The sequence below is a fragment of the Thermobia domestica genome, chromosome 13 (genome assembly GCF_964235325.1).
Source record: "Thermobia domestica chromosome 13, izTheDome1.hap1.1, whole genome shotgun sequence".
Lineage (NCBI taxonomy): Eukaryota > Metazoa > Arthropoda > Insecta > Zygentoma > Lepismatidae > Thermobia > Thermobia domestica.
The window spans coordinates 136,916,292-136,940,622 of record NC_137466.1 but is presented as its reverse complement, the minus strand read 5'-3'; the positions used below and the strand labels follow the sequence as shown (position 1 = coordinate 136,940,622).

Sequence of the window (24,331 nt, the reverse complement as noted above, 5' to 3'; positions counted from 1 at the left end):
ACTTGGTACATTTACTGTATATCCTGTTAATTTCTAAGAAATTGGTTTAAAATCTGTGGAGACATTACATTTTTAAAATATCTCTAAAAAGTGACGGACAGTGCGTAACAAGTTTAAATACCCGTCCGGCTGAGAGTGTATACGCGTCAGGAAAATGTGGCAACTTAGCACTCCGTATAAACTGCGATAGCGAAGAGCGCAAAGCAGAGAAAATCATAATGTCATATTTGTGATTGTTTATCTTTTAAAACAAGTCAAAACAGTTTGGTTGAAAAAGCTACTTTAAGATCTTTCTAAAAGTTTTTTCAGATTGTTAATACACCGCCGCAATTCAGAGATAATGATGTCTCACTTTTTGCTGAATAACAAGAAAATTACTACGTGTTGAGTAATGAAATTTTCAGAACTTGCAGGTAATATATGCATCTACATATCTTGCACAGGAAATTATTTCATGTTAACTCCTTTCCGAGATATAGTCCTACAAACATTGATTTACCAAAAAAATACGAAAAATACGCACTTTTTCATTAATTTCTATTTTTTTCTCATTATACAGTACAAAGAAAATTTGTATGTCTTAAGTATTAAAAAGACAACATTCCAACAATTCCAACGAGGTACGACAATGCAGTATAAGTTTTGACTGGACGTCACAGCAGCACCTCGAAGTCAGGGGCCTATCTTTATGAAATGGATAGTAGTAGCGTCTTCGAATCCCTTCTGCATGATTCAATTTATATAGGCTATATGTTCGCAATTTCCCGAAACAATATTAATATTTATTTATTTATTTATAAAATAGAAAGAATTGAATAAAATTATTTGCTCCAAAGATTTCATAGAAACCTAAGAATAAAAATCAAAAAATGCAGTAAAAAACTATTTTATTTACTTCAGCTCTTCCGAGCTTAAGATGTAAGTAAAAACACATTAAGAACAAATAATAAAGAAACTAAGTCTACCTTATGGATAACAATAAGAATGGAATGAGCTGATCAGTACGGTACTGTTTATCTACTTTTGTTCCACCCTGTATACAAGTCCGAAGTATTGGCGGCATAGTAGGTTCATTGGCGGCAAAATATACACATTTTGTTTTCTCAGCGAAAGCCGTTCTCTTAGCAACGTAAAACAGATCGCTGACAGGAGCCTGGATATGTGACTGAACACAGTTGACGACAACAACAAACAATGTGGCTAGGAACACTACCTTGTAAAAACATAGTTTTCTTCCAGAAAATAGACTGACAAACTAAATAAACGCCAAGCCCATTTTAAAATAACACTTTCGAAAACGTGTGCTGTAAAATTAGTTCTGTGCCTATGTAAACATCAGCTATGAAGTTGTTATAAACCTTTCCCAATCAAAGAATATGAAAACATGTTGCTCCTGACGTAAGATTGCTTCTTGAATCTGAATTTCGAAAAGAGCAAGATTATCACCAACAGATCGGAAAGAAAGAAAGCCAAACTGAAATTTATCTTTAAAAAAAAAAAATTGACTCCAAATATCACATCAGACGTTAGTTTACCATTCGCACAAATATTTTATAGACTCAACTAATAGGTCTATATTTAATAATACTACAATTATATTTATAGTAATAGGTCTATATTTCTTGCATTAATGACAGTTTGTCACCTGGTTTCAAAATTGGAGGGATCAGAAATTCACTCAATTTCGAAGAAAAGTCTCATCGGAAAGCATGTGATTAAACTGTAGCAATAATGTAAGTATCATTTCGTCGCATGAGAACCAGAGGAACGTAACTCCATTTTCGTAGGTTTACAGGCGAGAGGACAAAAATATTTTCTTAAAAAGATGAGTTTCTAATAAGATGGTAATTGAGCTACATTACAACAGATGGTCGACAAAGAGAAGAGATGGCGTTACGTTCCATTTACACCAAGTGGGGCTTTCAAAATTATGTCCAAACATGAAGAAAACGAAAACAGCATTTTTGGAGATACGTTCTTCTAGTTCTCATGGGACGGTATGACAAACTGTGTAGCATATCGTAACCTATACCATCAATCCCCCTTTCTGTTTTGGAACACTCATGCAAGGAAGAGTCAACTTTCAAGTGTTACATCTCTCAGCATTAGTCTGCAAAATTTTAAAGAATTCCTCGATGCAAGTAAGAAGGCAAGTAGGTAATAGCTAACTTTTAAACCTATATATACAACACGTCTCAAAACAATTACATCATAGCTTCGTATTTTGTCCAAGTTTTATGGTGTTTCGGAGTGTGCCTTGTTCTGATCTTCAAATTGTTGCCACGCCCCTACAGGCCCCATTCAAGCGAGATATTTCACATGTAAGATGTACTCGGTGAGACCTTTTCAATGATATATAATACATGCAGATCACAGTGTCCCACCTCAAGTACTTCCCTCGTAAAAGTTAGTAATGTAACTGAAGCTAACACACATTTGTTTATTGTGCTGCTTTACTTTCTAATTACTATATTAATATTAAATACTTGTTTCCTATCTGCATGATCTGTTGTGTAGCTTTGCTTAAACAAACATTAAAATTCAAGGTTAATTTGGTTTGTAGCGTACGGTCAACATCAAATGTATCTTCCCCCTGACTATCAGAAACGCCTGGAGAGATGCAACCCAATTTACACCTAACATTGCAACCAGAAGGGGACAGTTGATAAACCTGTCGAGCATTGAAACTAGTCAAGAAGAGTAGTTTAAAAGGATTCTGTATACACATATAAAATGCGTTATGAGAAAATAAATCATATAGACAATGATTTACGGAGTATTTTGCTTTTCAAAGCCATATCAGGGAGCCTTGAAACAGGGGTAAAATTGAAAAAAAATAAAGAAGTGAACAAAAAATGTCAATTATGTTTCAAAGAAGATGAAACATTAGAACACTTAATTCTAAAATGTTTAAAAAAAACTAAAAAAAAGGGAAACATGGGAATGGAACGATGACGTGAAAAAGGAAGGGAATTTGGTTAAGTTAGCATGGAAGCTAGGATTTAATGTAAATGGAAAGGAACTGTGAGAAAGAAATAAAAAAAGAACTTGAATTTTGGAGGAAAAAGAAAATGGAAAATTTTAAATGAAAAAAAGTTGTACATGTTCATTTTTTCTCGCTATTTTCTTACTTTATTTTTCATTTTTTCAGGAACCAAACTTCCGAAGAAAAATACCTTGAACCTGAACCTGAAACAGGATTTTACTGTGAATTTGATACACGAAGAAATTTCTCCATCTTGAAATTAATCTCTATTATTTCGAGTGTGCTATACAATGGATGCCATATATCTATATATCTATGGCATAGGGGCAGTATGACAGGGATTGAATTGAGTTATTGTGGATTTTGAGATTCACTGCTCTAGTCTTCCCGAGCAATCGGACCCTTGTAGCATAAGTTTTATTTCATCAGACCTCTCTCGTTTCCTTCTCCTTTTTTGCACAACCAGTTCCCTCTGTTCTGGTTATAATCGCCATAATTCGGCCAGTTCGAAACGCATTTTAGACCTTACAATTCATATAGTCAGCACTTCTCTCCTGCACATGTACAGTACTTTGAGCGAATGCAAGATCTGCTATTCCTATTTGACTCCTTGACGATTACAAGTAATGCATGTGTGCAACCGTTAGGAATATCTGTGTCATTGTTAGGATTAAGTATGTCACCGTCGAAAGTAGAAACAACAATAGACACAATCTCTTAGTTAGTGGAGTATTTTTTTTTTCATATAGGGCCTACACATTACACAAATAAACAACCTAGCCCAGCAGTATAAAAACTGCAATTACAAATGACAAACGAATTACACACTTTTAGCGCTATAAAATTAGTTTTCGACGATATTCTAGAAAACTATGCATTGAAATTTACCTTCACATATCATTTTGTTCAGATCGATGACCTCTATCGCTCAATATAAGTCTCATCTTTGGATGCATTCGTAAAACCCTTTGTAGCAGGTTAGATTTCACACGACCAACGGCAGTGCCGTAACTTAGATTTTTTTCTGAGGGGCAAGCGTTAACACGTGTCTTTGGGCCCCCTAGTTTTTCTCATCTCATTACATCTTTCTCTTACTCTTTATGGCCTCTCGAAGCCTATGAGTCCTACCGCACGGCAAGGTCTGCGGGGTTGTTAGTTACGCTCATGGGCCCGTTCCATATATCAAAAATTAGTTAAGGGAATAATATTGACAAATCTCAAAGCCATACGAATAAATATTATTTCTAAGGCCACTAATAGTAGATATTTATTACTGAAACGGGCTCACGACTCGTTTCTGTTTTATTTACCTTTCATATGCTGTTTTGTTTATGTAATGCAGTGAACCTGTTTGATGCTTCATTTATAATTTCATGTTCGTATCGTGCATGGAGTAAGAAAATTTTGTCTTAAAGTGGGCTCTCTCGAACAGCGGGGAGCTTCCCTGGATGGGCAATTGCCCCCTTGCCCGCCCGCCCTCTGCCCGCTTGTTTTTTGGTGTTGAAGAGTGTCCAAGTTTCCAGCAGGTGCAGTGGGAAAAGTAGCATTGTAAATTTTGCAGTCAGCTTCATAGTTTAACTTCGATGCTTTCACAAACGGGTAATTCTCATTCAAAATTGGAAGAAAACTTGCGTTTCAATTTAGGCATTCCTGTTGATGGATCACTTCATTTGTAATGTATTATCAACGACAGTTCAGCTCGTGCACTTTATCAAAGATTGCAGATCACCTTAACTGCTGACTGACAACTCTAACTCTGCGTTTCAACTCTATTGGTTTGTCCGCTGTCAAATCGGAAAGGGTGGTGCTTGAAGTTGTTATATGTTACAGCTTATTTTTCATTCACTAATTACAGGATTCCCAGCCAGTGTCAGATTTTTTAAAGCTGAAATTGATAGCAGAAATGGGACGGTATTAAAATACGGGACATTTGCCTGTCCCGACTAAATTTACGGGAACGAGGCACACTCGGTCCCAAAATCGGGACTGCCGTTTTTTTACGGGACGTATGGCAGGCTTAAGTTAAACTTAATCTTTTTTTTGTTCTTTTTAATTTAGGATACATTGATGAAAGTACATATTAAGATATACTACAGGAGGCATAAAAATCTCAATTTTACAAAAGTGGACTTCCCCACTTTTCCTCTGGATTATTGTTCTTTTTCATTCAACTCATGAATTGTTTTCATGATTGTATATACAAGAACTCTCATTACGAAGAATACTGTAAGTGAAAGTACAAAGAATCAAGAAGTTAGGCGAAAAATAGTTTGACACTTAAATATCACCATATGTGAGCAAATTTATGGAATGGACTATTAAGAATTCCTCCTACAAATGAGTATCCTTCTCTGGTAAACTATTTTATTCACAAATTTATCCATAAGATAATATTAAATTTTAATATTTTATCCCTCCCTCTCTGATAAATACTAAATTCGAACTCTCACTCTTTTCTTTCGCACAGAAAAACGGCGAGGAAGCCAATCACAGAGATGATGTTAAGCCAAGCCAAAACGAATAGTAAAAACGGACTTTCTATCAGGGGAATAGCACTCAATTTCAATGTGATGAATCATTCCTTAGGAAAAGACTGAAGAAAGGTTTAACTGTAAGTTAAGTAGGGACCCATCCCAACAAAAGTAAAGTAATAATAATAATAAATATAATAATAATAATAATAATAATAATAATTGCTAAGCTACTTTTTAGATTAATTATCATGTCTTCTGCGATACAAGAAGTAAATTCTTCGCATTTATTCACGTTATGGTAAGTATCACCTAAATCAATACCGTGGTGTTTTTCAAGTTCTATCAGCTTAGAAAATGTATTAAATGCAATCTCTTCTTGTGCCAAGAGGTACACAATGTCAATAAGTTTCTCTACGCGTTTCAATGTCACATCGTTTACGGATGCCATAGCTCACCCTACTGGAGTCTTAGAAAAAAAATCTTGAATTGATTTTGGTTTCTTGGCGTTTTTTTACGAATTAGCTAAGACACCGGGTTACAGAACAGATGTTGCAGAAAATTATGGAAAGGAGGGCATAGAAAGAGGTTGATACAGGAGTTGGCAGAAATATGTATAGAAAATTAAACAACGAGTTGTGAAAGGAAACAGACGGAGCATGGGAAGAGTTTTACTAAAGAAACTGTGAGGACATAGAATAATTATAAAGAGTTGGGAAACATGAGGAAATGTATATACAAGGAGGTGAAATTATTATCGATCTCGGTAGGAAACAAGAGGTATTCCGATGGCGGTAGAAAATAAGAATAGGATGGTAGTGAGAAGAATGAAGTCTGAGGAAGTTGGAAAATACGTTGGGAACTGGTATAAGAATATAGATATACCACGTGGCCTAGATATTGAAGTAGAAAATTAACTATGCAAGATGATAAAGGGTTTAATATTCTTGGAGACAAGTTTGGAAAAGTTGAATCCGAGATTAGGAATGGAAGGACAACTGGGATAGACAATAGGCCTATACTAATCGAATAAATACAGAATATGGGAGACAAGGGCAATGATGAATCGTTACGATCCTGCAATGAAATGAAACAGAAAGAGATCAAAAGATTTCCTGAACACGATTATGATTTTGTTAACTGATAGATCTAATCCAGAGAGATGTGAGGACTATAAGACTATATTTGGACTATATTTGTAAGGACTATATTTGGTTTTGCACGCAACCGAAATAATGCTGCGAATACTGAACAGAAGGTTGTGTGTAGGATCAAATAGAGAAGCTGAGGAAAAACAGTTCTTGTTTAGTTGAGAAAAGGGCACAAGAGATGCAGTTCTTTTATTAAGAGTAATCAATTAAAGGTTTGTAGGAAGAAAGGAAAGAGGTGTATGTTGTATTTAATGATCTAGAAAAGGTTTTTTACTGCGTGAACTGAAAATTATTGTTGAAAGCTTTGAAAAAGGTTGGGTTGGAATGGAAACATTAAAAACTCATAACTTATATATAAACCAACAAGCAAGTGTTAGAATAGATGAGGATATGAGCGTCTCTGGCATGTTAAAATTGGGGGGACGGGGGAGCATAGAATGCTAGTAGACCACCACTAAAGTTACATCAAAAGGTGTATTATCTACCTTTTTGTTCTTTATTTCGCTGTATGTTTTTGAATTTGTCCAATGATCCATCATCGTTTACTTCGTTTTCCGTTTTAATGTCTAAAATGTACAGTTTATTCTTGCTGTCATCCGACTCTTCAATGTGTTTTTTCCATCTTCCTCAAATTCAATCCGCTCATTAAACACTAATTTCTATCTTCAGTTTCTATATTGTCATAGTAGTTGTCCCTTGCTACCCTTTTACAGTATTCACATGAAATTTACCCTTATATATAATATTCAAATTTCTCTATCTTTTAAAATTCCTCTTGTCACTTTCGCTTCTATGGTATACTTCCTGTCTTTATAGATTCCCCTTCTTAATTCGTGGCTATACACCCTTTCCTTCCTGTCACCAGTCTTCCTTCGTCATGGAAACCAATTGTTGCTGGGTAAGCAATGAAAAATTGTGCGCCTGCAGAGAAGACTACTTTGACTAACCAAGAAATGTATTTTTTTTTTAAATATCTTTCTTTCAAAGTGACACACGTCGGGCGGACATTTTAATCACATTAACCTAATGTTTAAGAACAGACATAACTTTAATTTGTTCTGTATATGTTTTTACTTCTTCCATATAGATCTAAATATTTTGAGCATTGACTCACTTATCTCGTACTCAAATATTTGGGGGGACGCGTCCCCCCTGTACCCCCGCCAGAGACACCCGTGGGTGAGGAAGGTCTGGAGAATTACCCACTAGCAACAAATCGATGAAGGCATGGAAAGATAGAGTGTAAAACTGTTTCTTAACCAAAGTCGAGGGATTTGTTCTTGCAGCAACCAACCCTTCAAAGAAAAGTTTCTTGAAATAATAGTACGATTTTTTTCAGCTTCCTCCTTATATGAGATTCCGTGACAATAATGAAAGATGCAAATATGCATCGCAATTTGCGATATCATTTCCATGTTTGTACATCACAAACTGCGATGCGATGCAATTAAAAAAAAAAAAAAAACAACAACAACAACAACAACAACAAAACGCAGTTACGAGTATCGTATTCTTGGATTTAAGTTATATTTTTCTGTCCTTTAGGCTAAAGAGGCCAATAAGGAATCTATTATAACTATTAAATGAATTTTGAAACGATAATCCCGCCTTGAACGGGATTCAAACTCGCGTCAAATAGGTTAAGTTATAGCTAGTCTAATCCCTTAGATCGCTCGCTGTCTTGCCGGACTGTGATACGACTGAATAGGTAAGGTGTCACTTGTGGACGAACTTGTGACTCTAGTAAAAGATTTAATGAAGAGCATGGATGAAGGGTTGAATGCCTGAGTAGCCTATGTGTAACGTTCATATAATTTCGTATAATACAAGAAGTCAGCGCTAGAGGCAAAACCAAATGAGGCATTTTCCCCGATAGGTTAATAGCTCCCTTGCAAAAGAATATAACGGAGAAATTTCATATTTTGACGCTTAGGTGACACTCAATAATCTAAATTGAAGGTAATATAATCAACAAATAGATTATACTTTAGGTATTTATTTAAACACATTTCTGGGCATTACCGACACGGCGGCCACATATTGGGATGGTATTTCTTAGCGAACACACTGTCCAGGGAAGGAGAAGAAAGAAAGGAAAGGGGAGGGAAGGAAGCGGCCTGGGACCTGCACGTTAGGTACTATCCCGGCATTTGCCTAGTGTAAATAAGGAAGGCGAAGGAAAAATTTCACTCAGGATGGCTGCCTTGAAAAACCTGTTACACTGTCTTGACTGAGTGTCCCCCCGCCGGGAATCGAACTCGAGAACGCTCGCACCGCATAGAGGAAAGCGTTAGTGGCTACGTTGTGCAGGGCCACTAGCTTGAATATTCAACTACTCTTTGAGCATAATAGGAGAGAAGTGAATTATACTCCAATGAAGAGATAGATAGTCACACGTGTAAAAGCAATTGATTTGTTCGAAACAGAAAACGCCAACAATTAATAAATAAAATGTTTGCGGTTAGTAATTATGACATTGGGTACATAAGACTATCGCGTCACTCAATAACCTTCAACACATAAAGGGAGGAGCGAACAATTTCCCAAGTCATTCTGTTATCGTTACTTTTCTTTGCATAAATGAGCAAGGACGAACGGAACTTTAACAACAACGTATTTGAATATTTCAGCTTCCATGTTTAATAATAGTGCATAAAATTTACATGTTGACATTAGTAGACTATCAAGTGTAGTAATAGAGCATCGTCATAAGACCTTATTTTCTAGACATTAGGATTATTGGTAAGTACATTTAATCTTTTAAGATTTCCATTAATGAAAAAAATATAAACTAGGCCTATTTTAAAGTGTACAGTATTTTATTATATATATGATTAATTATTACATAATATAACTTGTCTTCCTCATTTGTTATGGACTATATTTTATATAAACTAGTACCTCGCATTGTTTTGCCGATGCTATCTTTTTGTTAAAAAACAATTTGCATATAAGGTTATCAGTGGTCACTTGTAATTCATCAATCTTAACCCAGGATTATATTATTTATGACAAAACTAAATTGTAATAATGATGGCGATTTAACCTTTAAGTATAAGATTTGTCATAAGACTCCTTGATTTAATTCTTGTAGTTGTAAACGGATGTCCTGCGAATCGGTAGACATAGACATGCAGGTAATTTTCGCGCTGGCATTGCGGTGGTGAAGCGAATAGGTCTTATACAGTCGTGTCACTATTCTGTTTCTCTCTCTATCTTTCTTGTTACTCGCACCAAGTGAACTCTGTGGTAGACAAACACCATGGATTGTCTCAGGGTTCTCCCGTTTACTCCCACTTTCTTCACTCTACCATTTCATTCATTATGTCATTATTACCGTCTCCTTTAGCCTAGCCGACATAATCGTGGGACGTAAAACTCAAAGATTTCAAAGATTTTCTCTCAATTGTGTGTGTGTGTGTGCGTGTGTGTGGTACAGCGCATGTGTACGTAAAAACAAAAGTTTTGTGTAGTTTAAGAGAAGATGATTCTTGTGTAGTTTAAATAGCTAGGGAGTAATAATAATTAACAGTGCTATCCACATACAATATTACATTCAATATGCGGAATTGTTTTACTCCCAGTTGTAACTTGGTGTATTACAAAAACGATGATCGCCATTTAAGTACTTAAATCACTGATGAAATTTTAGGAAGAAATCAGATTTACATGAAATAAATGTTTGTTGGATGGATTGGAGTTCAGCGTTCCTTTCAATGTCGATACTATATGAGACCTGACCTACACCGAACGTGGGGTCCGAACCACTTGAGTTCACGCTGTAAATCGAATTCGCCTTCCAGCACCAAATACATCAAGTAAATATCATTTCGGTGAATTTGTACACAGCAAAAAAATAAGGTGTTGAAACAGCATAAAATGACTACCACTTTGGCGTGTTACTTGTGTGTCAATTCATCAAGCACATCGCCTTCCGGGCATATCAGAAATACTTCGTTACTGGCTGTGAGTATTTGCGTTGGTTTTTATTGTTTGTTATGAGCAACGCTTTGCGTAATATATTCTGCATTTATGGCAAGCAACTGATAACATTCTGTTTCCTGTAATCGGCCACAATAATATTGTTGTAAAGCTGTGAATCGTCAAACAACATTTACACGAATAGCTGTGTTTCTGTTTTTTTTTAAATCTGTTATTCTTGTAAAATTAAATGAAATTTTGAGTTTTACGTCCCACGATTATGCTGGCTAGGCTAAAGAAGACGGTATGTTATTCTTGTGTGGTAGCACGTAAGAACAGAAGATGGCAGAACTGTTAGCCATGCAAGTGTTGTCAAACGATTCACAGGTTTACAACAACATTACTGTGACCGATTACAGAAAACATAGAATATTATTCTTTACTTGGTATAAATACCAAATATATTTCGGAAACCTTTGCACATACTATACAATAAATACCAATGTAAATTCTTTCAAGTAATAACGAGTTATTTCTGATATGCTCGGAAGACGATGATGTGCTTGGTGCTTAATTAATACACAAGTAACACGATAAAGTGGCAGTCATTTTGTGTTGTTTCAACAATTCATTTTTGCTGTGTAGATATGCAGGTCTGTAGGAGATTTCACTGAAAAGCGGAAAACAAAGATAAATTTGGCTCCACGCTTTCGTATTTTCTTTTCTGCCTTTACTGAAACCCTTGGTTAAGTGAATCGCCATTAATTATGCAAAAACCGTACTCAAGAGTACAGTTTAGCAAAGGCATTTTGTTGTATTAAATTGTTGCTTTAACTTTATTTAGTAAGAGGTTTAACAAAAAAGTTTGGGAAGAACTTGGCATTTCTGGGAAGTAGGACAACGTCAAAACTATAATAAATTCTTATGATTCAAGTAGAAAACTTTATCAGTGTAAATGTTATCCAGTGTGCGTAAAAATATTTTTTTTAAATAATGATTTAGAAAGAAAAGCAGATATTGTCTAGTACCAAAGATTGTATGATTTTGAAAACTACACATATGTTCAGAAAATTGGACAATCATTAATCCAGGTGCATATAGAACCCAAAATACTCCCCAAAAATAAGTGTTTACAGTACATCTGGTTACCAATTCAGTTGCCTCTGATTTAGGGCTCCCAGACGTTCTGGGTTATCCGGGAAAGTCCTAGATTTGCATTATTTCTCCTTTCCCCCAAAAAGAAAGTTATTATTATTAGTTTACCATTCTACGGTTATGCTCTTAAGCTAAAAGAGATGGATAGTTAATGAAAGTGAAATTAAATTTTATGCTCTCTCTCCGGGAATCGATCCTAAGACCACGGCACCAAAGTTACACGCGCTAGCCATTAGGCAAACAGGGATCCCTACCAAAATACTACATCAATACTCCAAATGTCCCGGTTTTCTACAGAATGTAAATTAAAAACATTCGTCGGATATTAAAAATCCCTCATTTATTATTCATACATTTCGAATAATGGGGATAATCTACTCTCTGTTACTTACTTTTGATAAGTGTTCACCTATTATTTGGGAGTAATTAGCTTTGATATTTCAGAAAAGAAAAGCATCCATCACTACTGTAAATTTCATACGGTGTCCCGGTATTTTAGTCAGAAAATCTGGGATCCCTGCACTGGTTTAAAGTTGTATCGTGAGCTTTGTGTAAGTGGATTCGAAAGGAGGGAGAGAACTGAAAATTTTGTTCGCAGAACGAGTAGTGTGTTTAATTAAATGAATTTGGGAAAAAAATCTACCTGAGGGTTTTCAAAGAGGAAGTAAATAACATTATTTTAAGAAGCTTTCATTGCATTCCTTAACGTAAAGGAAACGTATCATTTACGCCAGAAGAAACTTGAGAATTCTTGCGGGTGACAGTAAGAAGCACAACAGACGCTAGGCCTGAGGCTACATGCACGTTCTTATTGCGAAATTTAACCAATTTAGCCAAGACACATCGGTCTCATTCGTGATGTAAGTATGACGACTATTCTTTATCAGTCTACTTCTTACAAGTACATTTCTCAAATCCAATAATCCGTTCTTTGGCGTTTTACAATTAAATCATGTATGTTGACTTCGCAATAAACAAAAAGCTAAATGACAATTATGCTGTATATTTTGGGAATATTGCATCGAGATAACACATACAGTTGCAGTGCTTCCTAATTTGAGTTGCTTTCAGAAATCCTTGTTCAGATATTTAATGACATTAATATTTACCAGCGAAATGCAGTCAAGATTGTTCATAAATTCGGGGAGAAAAGTAATGTTAGGGGGTCTATATATTGATAAAATGTTCAACCATAGCGAGTATAAATCGTTATAGTTCAAGCCCGTACATAGTCTTTCTCGCCCGCTTTTCTCGTACCTGACTACCTGACACCACGATGCGATGTAATTACGAACTTCAGGAGTACCTCTATTTAGTGTTTGAAGCGTTATGTAATAACAGAAACAGGTAGTGTTAATACAACTCAATTTTAACATCGGTCACTAGTCCTAGCGTGGCTACTATATTATTTTATTTCAACACAAGAGTCCAGGATTGCAGTTAACACAGACCGGTGTTACCATTTTGACGCAGAACCAATGTCAAAATTACATATACAATGATGCTAGTCTTGCAGTGTTAAAATAACATCATGTTGGTGTTAACGAAGTAGGTGAATAAGCGAAAAGCTGCGAAAATGTGAACATTACATTAGTGTTCTTTCAATGTAAACCCTGTTCTGTAAGTAACATTCCTGCTTGCGTTGTGAATACAAGCCACTGATGTACTAATGTTGATAACTGTTATTTCTCAGTGATCAACCAAATCTTTTATTTGGTAAGAACAAGGACTTACATCTATACAACACAAAACTTTTACAATGCAAACTGTTTTCTAAAGTTGTAACAAATATATGTTATTGACATTGAGAAATTATGTTTCTATACTTATTCTTTGTCAATTTCAATCCATAAAGATTCCTTAAAATAGGAATAAGCTAACAACATTTGACGGCGCGTTTGATACTTTCCTAGTCATCTCCCACTGTTCTTTTTTCATTCAGGATTAAAATGCCAAATCACAGGATTAAAATGCACACTGCTTCTCTTCATAAATATCGTTGCTCGTAACTACTTTTAGATAATTTATACCACATAACTTATTATCTCTCGTACCGGTAATAATAATTTCCGTTTAATAATAAAAATGTTTTCTAGTAAACGTAGCAGTTTGTCAGCTGTATTGGAAACAATACCAATGGTGATTTACTAAAATCATTCCATACTTCCAGTTACCATGTTAAGTAGTTGTAACTTCATCCATCTTAACTCTCGAACTATTACTCAAATAATTAACACTTTGCTGACCAGAGTATTTACGTATTTATTAAAATTAAAATAAGTTGTAATAGTTTCAGTAACTAAATGTTATTTTCATCAGATGTTAACTGGCAGAAATATCTTCATAACGTTAAACTAATACTGTTGTATAATTGTAATTGTTTCATTTTATAATTTTTAATTTTTAATATGTAACAATCAAGTATTGTTATAATTTAGTGTTTTATTTTAAATATTTAGTATAACTCTTTTTTATAATCATTAATATTTTTAGTTTTTCTTTTATTATTATTATTATTACAAAGTATTCCAAATGTCAGTTAATTTTGAAGTTTCCTCTCAATTCAATGTTCTATCAGATATGTGAGATTGTAACGCTATATACAAACATTAAAGAAACACGATTGTAAAGGGATCCAAGGTCTAGAAAAAGGGAAAGAAAACAATAATAACAAAATGGAAAGAAGAGCGAAAGATTAAGACAAAAAGAAGTGAAAGATTAATGAACTGGACAAATAAACTTCAAATACATGAATTATGGGATATATTGTTAGAGCGAATGCAAGGATAAAAATCACCGATGTAAAAAAAAATATATTAAGAGAAGCAATAAAAGTAATGCTAAGTTCTAGCGTATTCAAAATAGTTCTAGCGTATTCAAAATATCTTTAAAATGACAAAAATTAAAATGCGTATCACAGTAGCTTTACATAAACACTATAGATAAGTTTTAAAGACGTAATTTAAGAATGAATAGATTATTCATTATGAACTCATATGGAGCACTCGGTGCACAAAGCATTTATGTCAATTTTTGGTCATTTGTTTGTGCATATTTCATATTTAGCATATTTAGCTTTCAGTGCTTGAAGAAGTCATGTTGATATTATAAAAAATCTCTTCATTTACTCAAGTATTTAAATGGAGCGTACAAATCTATCTCGTTTGCTTGCAATTTTGGTAATGCGACTTAAAGCCCCTGTGCTCTAAGTACCCCATTTGTTTGTAACTTATCAAAAATTTGGATTTGTTCACGTTCTCACTGACAAGTAAAATATTTAGTTTTACTTGACAAGCTTGTGCAATGTGAGGAACTCGGGATGGGGGAGTAAATGTTGAGTGAAGAAAAATAGGTATAGGAGAAAATAAAAGATCCCGAGAAACCAGAAACACGATATTTTGTACCCCACAAACTCCTGTGGACTAGAACCGAACCAGGACACCTCCGCATCAATGATGAGCTGTATGCCACGGAACCACATATAGGCTCACGATGTCAGTGTTGAAAAGCAGGAAATATATTAAATTTGCTAGTGTTGTAATTACTAAAAACACGGATAAATTAATTACTACTTCTTGTCGTTACTAATTCAAATCATAGCTACTACGAGATCCAGTCACACCATGTAGTACCATTGCATATCATGTTTATTGATTTACTCTTGTTAAAACTTATCATCAACTTACTATGAACTTATCACACATCATTAACTCACCAATACATAATTCAATATTGATGCGGAACCGTAATGAATGCCGTTTTCATTACGTCACAACTTAATTTATGGTGTTTATCCTGACATCTTAAAATTATTGTAATTACCAATCCCTATCAAACTTCCCAACTCAGACTACATCACAAGACAACAAACATCATTCGTCCTTTTTTTATGTATCTCGTTACATGACACCGTATCAACAGTAACTATTTGTAAAATTCCATTGCTCCTACAGCAACCATGCATTTTTAACAAGCGATTGTTTAACAGCATATTACAAGGCACCAATTTAAATCAAATAAAAATTGGCATACTTTTCCAGTGCTTCTACAGCAACCATGCATTTTTAACTGGCGATTGTTTAATAGCATATTACAAGGCACCAATTTAAATCAAATAAAAATTGACATAATTAGAAGTAAAGTAAATCTTGAATGTGTACCCTTTATCCGATTTGATCAATAAAGTTGTAAATTACTCTCCCGAATTTAGATACTCTGTTAACTTTAAATAGAGATGCAATTAAAATAATATATTTACTTCTTATTACAATTTCATTTCAGGTGGATATTGGTGACGTAATGGGTCTTGTCTTTGAAGACATATATATCGAATTAGCATCCGTATTCGTTGGAACTTTAGGCATTATATATCTTTATATTCAGTACAAACAATCATATTGGAAAAGAAGAGGCATACCTTATTTACAGCCCAATTCTATCTTTGGAAATACAAAAGATTTACTGTTTCTAAAGAAATCAATTAGTAAGCAAATACAAGAACTGTATTTTGAAGCTGACAATCAAAAATATGTAGGGTTCTATTCAGGTCTGCAACCAACACTCCTCGTTCGAGATCCAGACACTTTAAAATTAATTTTGGTGAAAGATTTTTCATATTTTCGTGATCGCTCCTTTAAAATTAGTGAGAAAGTTGATCCTCTCCATGCAAGACATCTTTTCAATGCCAAAGGACACAAGTGGAAAGATTTGAGAATTAAATTAACACAAACATTTACTTCTGGAAAGATGAAAAATATGTTCCACTTAATTTTGGAAAGTGCAGCTGAATTAGATCAGTATCTTGAGTCCAAGGTATCAAGCAAAGAAGTATTTGAAGTGAAAGATACGCTTGCGAAATTCACAACGGATGTGATAGCTTCATGCGCGTTTGGTATTCAATGCCACAGCTTCAAAAATCCTGACGCTGAATTTCGAAGATTTGGGAAGGAGTTAGTAACACCTTCTGTCTCTAGAGGTATTCAAATTGGATTTCGCCTTCAATTTCCCAAAATTGCTGATATGTTTCGAATGAAATTTATATCAGATAAAATGGCTAACTTTTTCCGAAAAGTAGTAAAGGACACAATGGAATACAGAGAGAATAATAATTTTGTAAGAAATGATTTCATAGATTTGTTAATGCAGATTAAGAAGAAAGGTTATGTAGAGGATGATGAAACAGAATTTCGTGAGAATGGACATGGGTCAAGTGCTGAACACAAGAAAAGTGGAAATTTAGGTAAGTCACACAAGAAAGGATGCACGGTATTGTTAGAAGTTTTTCTTTTTGGATACTATTATAAGTTGCTCTGATTTGAGAAGTGCTTAACAAGAAAATAAATGAGTAAATAGAAAACATGAGTGTTGTTGCCAATCTAGTTGTAGCTCGTAACATTTTTCATCACCTTGTTAGTGTGAGATTTATTCACTTGAAAGCAGTGTCATTTTATATTAAAATTATCACATTTTTGTGATGAAAACATAGAGATGTCATTCGTGATTAATGCATCATCAATAAATAATACAAGAAAAGGTACACTGTAGTCAGAGGGAAACAGCTATAGGTCCATTCTCCTAGATAAAATGATGGTATAATCTGATTGACGTTAAATGTGTTAATGTCATCTGAACGACATGTGTCTGTAATGTAAAATTTTATGTAAAATATTCATTATTTTACAGAAACAAATAAAATAGTCGAACTCCAGTTTAATACGTTACTCAGGACAATATTAAATCATAATACATCGAAAATACTCACAATCAGGACAGGAGTTTTCTTGACGTCCACAATTCCTTTTTAAGAAAACTTTTTAATCGTACATGCTATTACACCAGCAGACTTTTAAAGTAGCGCAATACCTTTGATAGTTTTTAGGCTGACAATACTGTCTCATAACGCAAATACTCGATCAGGCATATATTTGCGATCATGAATCGACATAACACCAAACACTTGGAAATATTTAAACATATCTCACTTCGTCATTTTCAGACTCATGTCTTTTATGACATAAAAACTATCTAAGGCTTAAGTGAACAAAATAAATACTACAATAGATTATATCATTTGTGGTTAATTATTAACTTAATAATCACAAAGCTATACATTTAACGGAATACACTATTTTCAGAATAATTGTTATAAGTGACTTAAAGGAGAAAAGGTAGCTACTTTAAATGAAACCCCGCTTACACTAGATCGTTTCTTTTTAAAATTCTTCATATACCCAAATGGGTATAATGTTGATGGTATTTCGATACCAAAGTTCAATTATGAAGAATTAAGTGTAATATGGGCATTGCATTTAGCATAACGGACTTGAAAACTTGACTGTGTTATTTTCTGATTGATTATTTGATTAATTAATTCGAGGTAAACATCCAGTTTCAATACTAAAACCATACAGGTCGTGATTAAATAGGGCTAAATCACAATTCTAGTTCGTATCTGAAGCCAGTTATCTTACTTAGGATCACGTTTGAGACTTCACGCACAGAGTATGTAATGCTTTTCTGTAATGCTTTTGATCGTTTTCTTTTAAAGCAATAAGCAATTTTGTAGATTTCATTAAATAGCTTTAGCCTGCAGATTTTAACAAAAGAATCCAGCGATATAAACTATGTGAAATTAATTCAAACAAAAATTTGAGAGGGAGAAAATGATCAATTAAGATGTTTAACTACAAACGTAATGAAAAGCTAAATAGAAAAGAATCGGAGTAAAGGATAAGGAGCAACATTTGCACTCTACTGACCACTCCGTTTCTCTTCTATATTTCAAGTTTGCATCCTACGTTCAACTAAAAATAGCCTACTCATGCAGAAAAAATAAGAAGGGCCAAATTGAAGTTTTTTTTTCTGTATTAATCCATTTGGTCACTCTCAGACCAGAACATTATTACTTAGAATATTCAACACCAAATACAATTGTGGCCTGCTAATAATGGCGAATACCTATGGTAATGATGATCATCATCTTTAACGGCAATCGATTATAATCATCTTCCATGCCCTTACATATTTGTACATTTAAGTGTCATTAAAAGGGGCACTTATATCTTTGTATATAACCTTACATATATTGAACGAACTAATTGTCATGAGCTGTTGTCTCGGCAAGATTTCGTCCCGCGAGATTTAGCTAGTAAAGGTTTTAGCTAGGCGAAATTATTGTTAGGCAAGACTTCAGGATGAGAAGATTCTGATAGGCGATATTTTGGTTACCAGATTTTTACCGTGAGGTTTTGTACCCAAACCATTTTAAGAATAAGCTTATTATACGTATAACGTTGTTCCATGTTAAAAGATTTAATGATGTTATTCTTTTTTTCTGTAGAATTCAGCGATGACGATATAACTGCTCAGGCTGTGCTCTTCTTCCTTGCTGGATTTGAAACGTCGTCAAGTGCAATGAGTTTTGCATTGTATGAGCTCTCTATACATCCAGAGATACAAGAAAAATTAAGAAAAGAAATCAACAAGACCTTAGCAAAATATGGGAATAGTATTACGTATGAAGCTATACATGAAATGAAGTATTTGGACATGGTGGTAAACGGTAAGTTTTAAAGCATCTGCCTTTCACACAGGGTTATTTTGATTAAAACAAAATGTTTAAAATAAATTATTAAAACTTGTTGTGATTAAAACAAATTTTATATACGTTTTAAACATTTTGTTTTAAACACGTCTACTTTTCTTACTTGTTTTGAACATATTTTTATTTTTTTGTTAGAAAAAATCTGACAGAGAAAAAATTGTTAAAAAGTGCACCCCATTCAGAAGATTTTGTCTCTTTTTCCCCTTTGTTTTTAACGTTTAATGTATTGTTTAAATTCTTATCAGTTAACTTGCCAGACTGGAGTACTTGTAGAATTGATATTAAAAAATTAATAAAAGAATTATCATGGAACAAGTTTTTGTGTTGTATTCAGAAAACAAACAACAAGTTCTTTGCTAAATTGCTGTTCTGAAATTAAAATATCGCAGGCATTCGTTGATAAAGTACATGTTGGTTCTCAGTATCCGTACAACTTTCAATCGTTTAACATGAGTTTTGCCGACAGAAAAAAAGGATATCATTTGAAGTAAATTTATTAAAGCAAGTCAAGCTCCATCAGACGAGAAAACGACCATACGATCTCGTTGCAAAACGTGTAAGAAAGAAATGGTTGGTTTAGTCCAAAAAAGGAAGAATTATTATGAAGAATGCAATGCTATGAAAATCTGAAAACTCAAATAGATGGTAGAAGTGTTAATCCGAAAATTGCTTCTGGTGATTCAAACATCAGTGTATCTGGGAACTTAAGTAAGAATTAATTTTGTATCACCATCTTCTTTTTCATTATATTATGAAAATCTTATTTCGTCCCTCTCCCCAACCACTGTTCTAAATTTTCTTAAAAACTTTACACCCTGGTATAGCTTGTATGAAGGCACCAGGTGAGAAAGCACAAGGTATGGCAGTCACCCGTGCCACTAGCCATTAAAGGTGATACTTATTGTTACATCATTGCCGAACGTCAGTGAGGATCCTGGAACGAGTTGATCCACATTTGTTCCTCTGTATGTATGTATGCCACGCTACAGAGTGCAATTTTCGATCTCTTAACATTAAATTTTGAGGGTAGAAGCACGAGTTGTCCAGAATCTGCTCTACAGATTTTGACTGCGATCCGACAAAAAATTTCAAAATTTGTGGTTCCGATCCCACTTTAAACAATAAGCCCTGTTTCATATAGCCTAGCTACTGATGTAAAAATGTAATCAATCAAACTAAACAAACTAATTTTATGCGTTTCGGACAAACTTGGGTTGCAGGATAGATTTGGCTTCAACTTAGTTTTATATATATATATATTAGATATGGAGCGTTCAGAACACAACTGATCCAAGTCCATTTTCAGAAAGGTTCATTTTGCTCAGCAAACGTAGTCCCTTCAAAGTCAAGAGTACAAAATAAATTAAACAAAAACCAAAGGGTGTGAGCTAGAGTTTCATAGGACAATTGCTCGACAAGGGTGTTTATAGAACGGGGGAACAGAAGGGCTAATTTCCCCCTCCTTGTTCATAAATTTAAGATATTAACATTATATTGTGTACACTGCAGCGTGGGAAAGATTAACAAGTCAAACTCCGAATGCCATAGTCAGTGATGCATAATTACGTTCAATAAATGCAGGCTGTGTCAAAAAGAATACACCAACGGAAAACGTCATATCTTTGCAACCACGAACCCGAAACGAAAGAAAGAAAAACTGCGTGACAAGGTGCAATCTAGAGTTTGTATGATTGCCACTAGGGAGTGGCGTCCGTTTAGAGGTCATCCGTCCCTATCATGAATTTCAGATTTTGAGACAGTAATGCAAACTTAGAAACTTTTTGCTGAGCAAAGTCCAACAGAACAAATTTGAAGTCCTTACACCGAATAAATATGGATTTTGATAAGTTATAATCCATTTCCATTGTCCGCACGGACTTATGGGCCCATATTGCTCTTTTGTGTTTTTTTTGGCCCAAGGATTCGAAAGGTGGCTGTACTTTCTAGTTTCCGGCCAGCTTAAAATTCTGGAATTGGGCCTAAGGAATTTTCCAATTTTGATCACCTGTATTTCCTCCGTATTTATTCGGTGGAATTACCTCCAACTTGTTATCTGGACAGTGGCATATTCGGGGGGGGGGGGGTTCCGGGCTTAAGCCACTCCCGAAATCTTACTTAGCTACTATAGTAAAGTATATGAAATATCTTGCAGAATTTTCACATTTTCAGGCAAAGCCCCCGCCCGAAAGTTAGCAAAGCCCCCCCCGAAACAAAATCGTACATACTCCACTGTTGGGACTTTGCTTATAAAGTTTTCTAAACTTGCTTTACTTTCCCAAAATTTGAAATTCAGGATGTGATGGAGCGGCTGCTGTTCTGCCCCCCACTGACGCCCCTTTTTAGCGGTTATATGAAACTACCACGCCCTTTTATGTGGTTTTAGTTTCATCTATTTCGAACTCTTGACTGTGAAGATATTATGTTTTGAAATATAATTCATTTGTTGAGCAAAACTGAACCTTATGGAAAATGGACTAGGATCCATTGTACTCTGAATGGCCCAAATATTACTTTTCTTCAATACAATTATTGACTTAAAAATCAACTAATACACAGGCTTTCAGAAAATATTCTAAAGTTAGCACAACATGAAATATGCATCAAACATTACTTTTCGAAAAGTTATTATTTTAAAGTAATTTTATAAGCACCAATGTTCGGAAATAGCAATCAAATTTTCTAACTAAGATTTGACTACCTCCAGGTAACCAATTGAGTAAAAATAATGCACACGCGTGTACAATTAAGATAACAAAACAGTTATTTGAGCCAAATGCCGCAAAGAATGCCATGTTAAATCATGTGGTTATTCGAAAGTCACTTTGCAAACCACTGGTGTTACACAAATAAAATTAGATAAAAAAAAGTGCGTTATCAGTAATAGCTTACGGAAATAGAAAGTAAGCATTTTGAATCCAATATGGACACTCAAAAGTCATTTCCAAAATCGCTGGGGCTACAAAAACGAAATTTGGTGTATTCAGGTGCATTATCATTAGTGGACTACGAAAATATTAAATATAGGTCTTTTTTTTTTTTTTTAGAAAATCTTGAATCCAATATGGCCAAGAAAAATTCATTAAAAAACTATACAAAAGCCATTTTTTAGTCAAACGATTTTATTTCTGTTATCAAGTTGCACTACACGGTATATACAAGATGAATTTGTAATACTCGTTGCAAGTAAAGAGCAAAAATCTTAACAAATAAGTTATAAAATTTTGAAATATATGTTTAAAATCATGTTATAACCTGTTCAAAATGTTTAAAAACTCTTTTTTTCGTGTGTGTTTTAAAACATGTTTAAAACATTTTGAACATCTGTTTCATGTTTTAAACACATGTTTTGTTCTTTTTCAATAAAAAAAACTGTTTTTTTTTAAAACCCTGCTTCCACATGATACTAATGTATAGTAAACTAGTTGCCCCCTCAAGTCTTTAGTCTGGTGTATTAATTAATTCAATTAAAAGCCCTGATTGTTCATATTTAGCAATTTTTCTTAATTTTTAGTTTGCTCAACAAACAACACAAACCCCGTAGCATCAAGAACTTCGTTAAACACGACGAAGTTATAGTCTATTTAGCGACGTCTAAAGCGTGATAGTTTAATGTTAGGAGTTAATATGACTTATAGACAGACAGACAGCCGCCTTATCTCTTATAATTAGAATTCCAATAACATACTCGTTAATAACGTGATAAGGAGAAAAAGAAATAAATCAACTTAGACAAATAGGTTCTACAATGACAACAAATAGTTTTAGTTTGCCATGAACACGACCCGCTTGAGAGAGTAATACTCCCGGAAGTAAGTTTTTTCGCGCGCTACCCTAGTGACGCTGTTTTAAGTTGGTCACAAAATTTATATCATGGGGGTCAAGGTGGAACAAAACGCGGGGCTTCTAACCCGTTCCTACTACTACTACTACGACTACTACTTATCTCCACAAAAGTAAGTAAATCGCTTTTTCGAATATTATTTTCGTCTTATTTCAATGAAAAAAGTGTTATGAAAATTTAAAAAAATATATAAAAACTTTCCTTGGGCTGGGTTTGAACCCATGCCAAAAACGATTTCCGTTACTAGCCCGTAGCGCTAGCACGCTTTATATATATATATATATATATATATATATATATATAAGAACTGATTCACCGTAGGTGCCTCATTAACTTGTTATTTACTTGCCGGTATTACTAGTTTCTACTTAATTTTACTCGCTTTTTACTTCTTTAACTTGCTTTAGAAATAACCTAGAACGACAGGGACACGAACATCGAGGACAGTGAAAATTCCAAAGGTTCTACCACCGGGAATCGAACCCGGGAACCCGTACACCAAAGACGCACGTGCTAGTAATTAGACCAGCAAGCGTTTGATTTCTGCTATATGTGTGCTACGTGACAAGAACGGATAACGCTAACCAATTAAAACTATGTATTTAGTTTCTACTTCCGGGCCCCAGCTAGACCTCCATGAATGCCATAGACATTTTATTTGCATACCAAGGAAGAAGAAGAAGAATTAAAATAAAATCGAAATAAAGTTATTTCCTGATTAATTCATGTGCAATTTGCCAGGAAGTTTGACCACGGAATAGGTTTCGCTGTTGTAATTTGCTGGACAAAACTGATCTAGGGACTACTGAAATAAAATAAACGCTGTTATATTATTGTTCTACGCATCTTTCACAAAATAGCTTCATTTTACATAGTGTGGAAAAATAAGTTGAGTTGCTGGTTACATTAAATGTAAAATGAGTTTTGGTTAAGTTTAGACACAGAAATAACCTAGAACGACAGGGACACGAACATCGAGGACAGTGAAAATTCCAAAGGTTCTACCACCGGGAATCGAACCCGGGAACCCGTACACCAAAGGCGCACGTGCTAGTAATTAGACCAGCAAGCGTTTGATTTCTGCTATATGTGTGCTACGTGACAAGAACGGATAACGCTAACCAATTAAAACTATGTATTTAGTTTCTACTTCCGGGCCCCAGCTAGACCTCCATGAATGCCATAGACATTTTATTTGCATAC

At 34.4% G+C, this 24,331-nt stretch overlaps 1 protein-coding gene across 1 annotated transcript in view; it reads left to right on the top strand.

Moving 5' to 3' along the window:
• The window catches only part of LOC145667763 (uncharacterized), a 58,003-nt gene that overhangs the window by 28,789 nt on the left and 4,883 nt on the right, over positions 1 to 24,331 (top strand). Inside the window, exons 6-7 of the mRNA XM_081735204.1 lie at positions 15,966 to 16,923; positions 19,024 to 19,245. Of these exons, the coding sequence (XP_081591330.1) occupies positions 15,966 to 16,923; positions 19,024 to 19,245 (1,180 nt within the window). The remainder of the gene's footprint in view (positions 1 to 15,965; positions 16,924 to 19,023; positions 19,246 to 24,331) is intronic.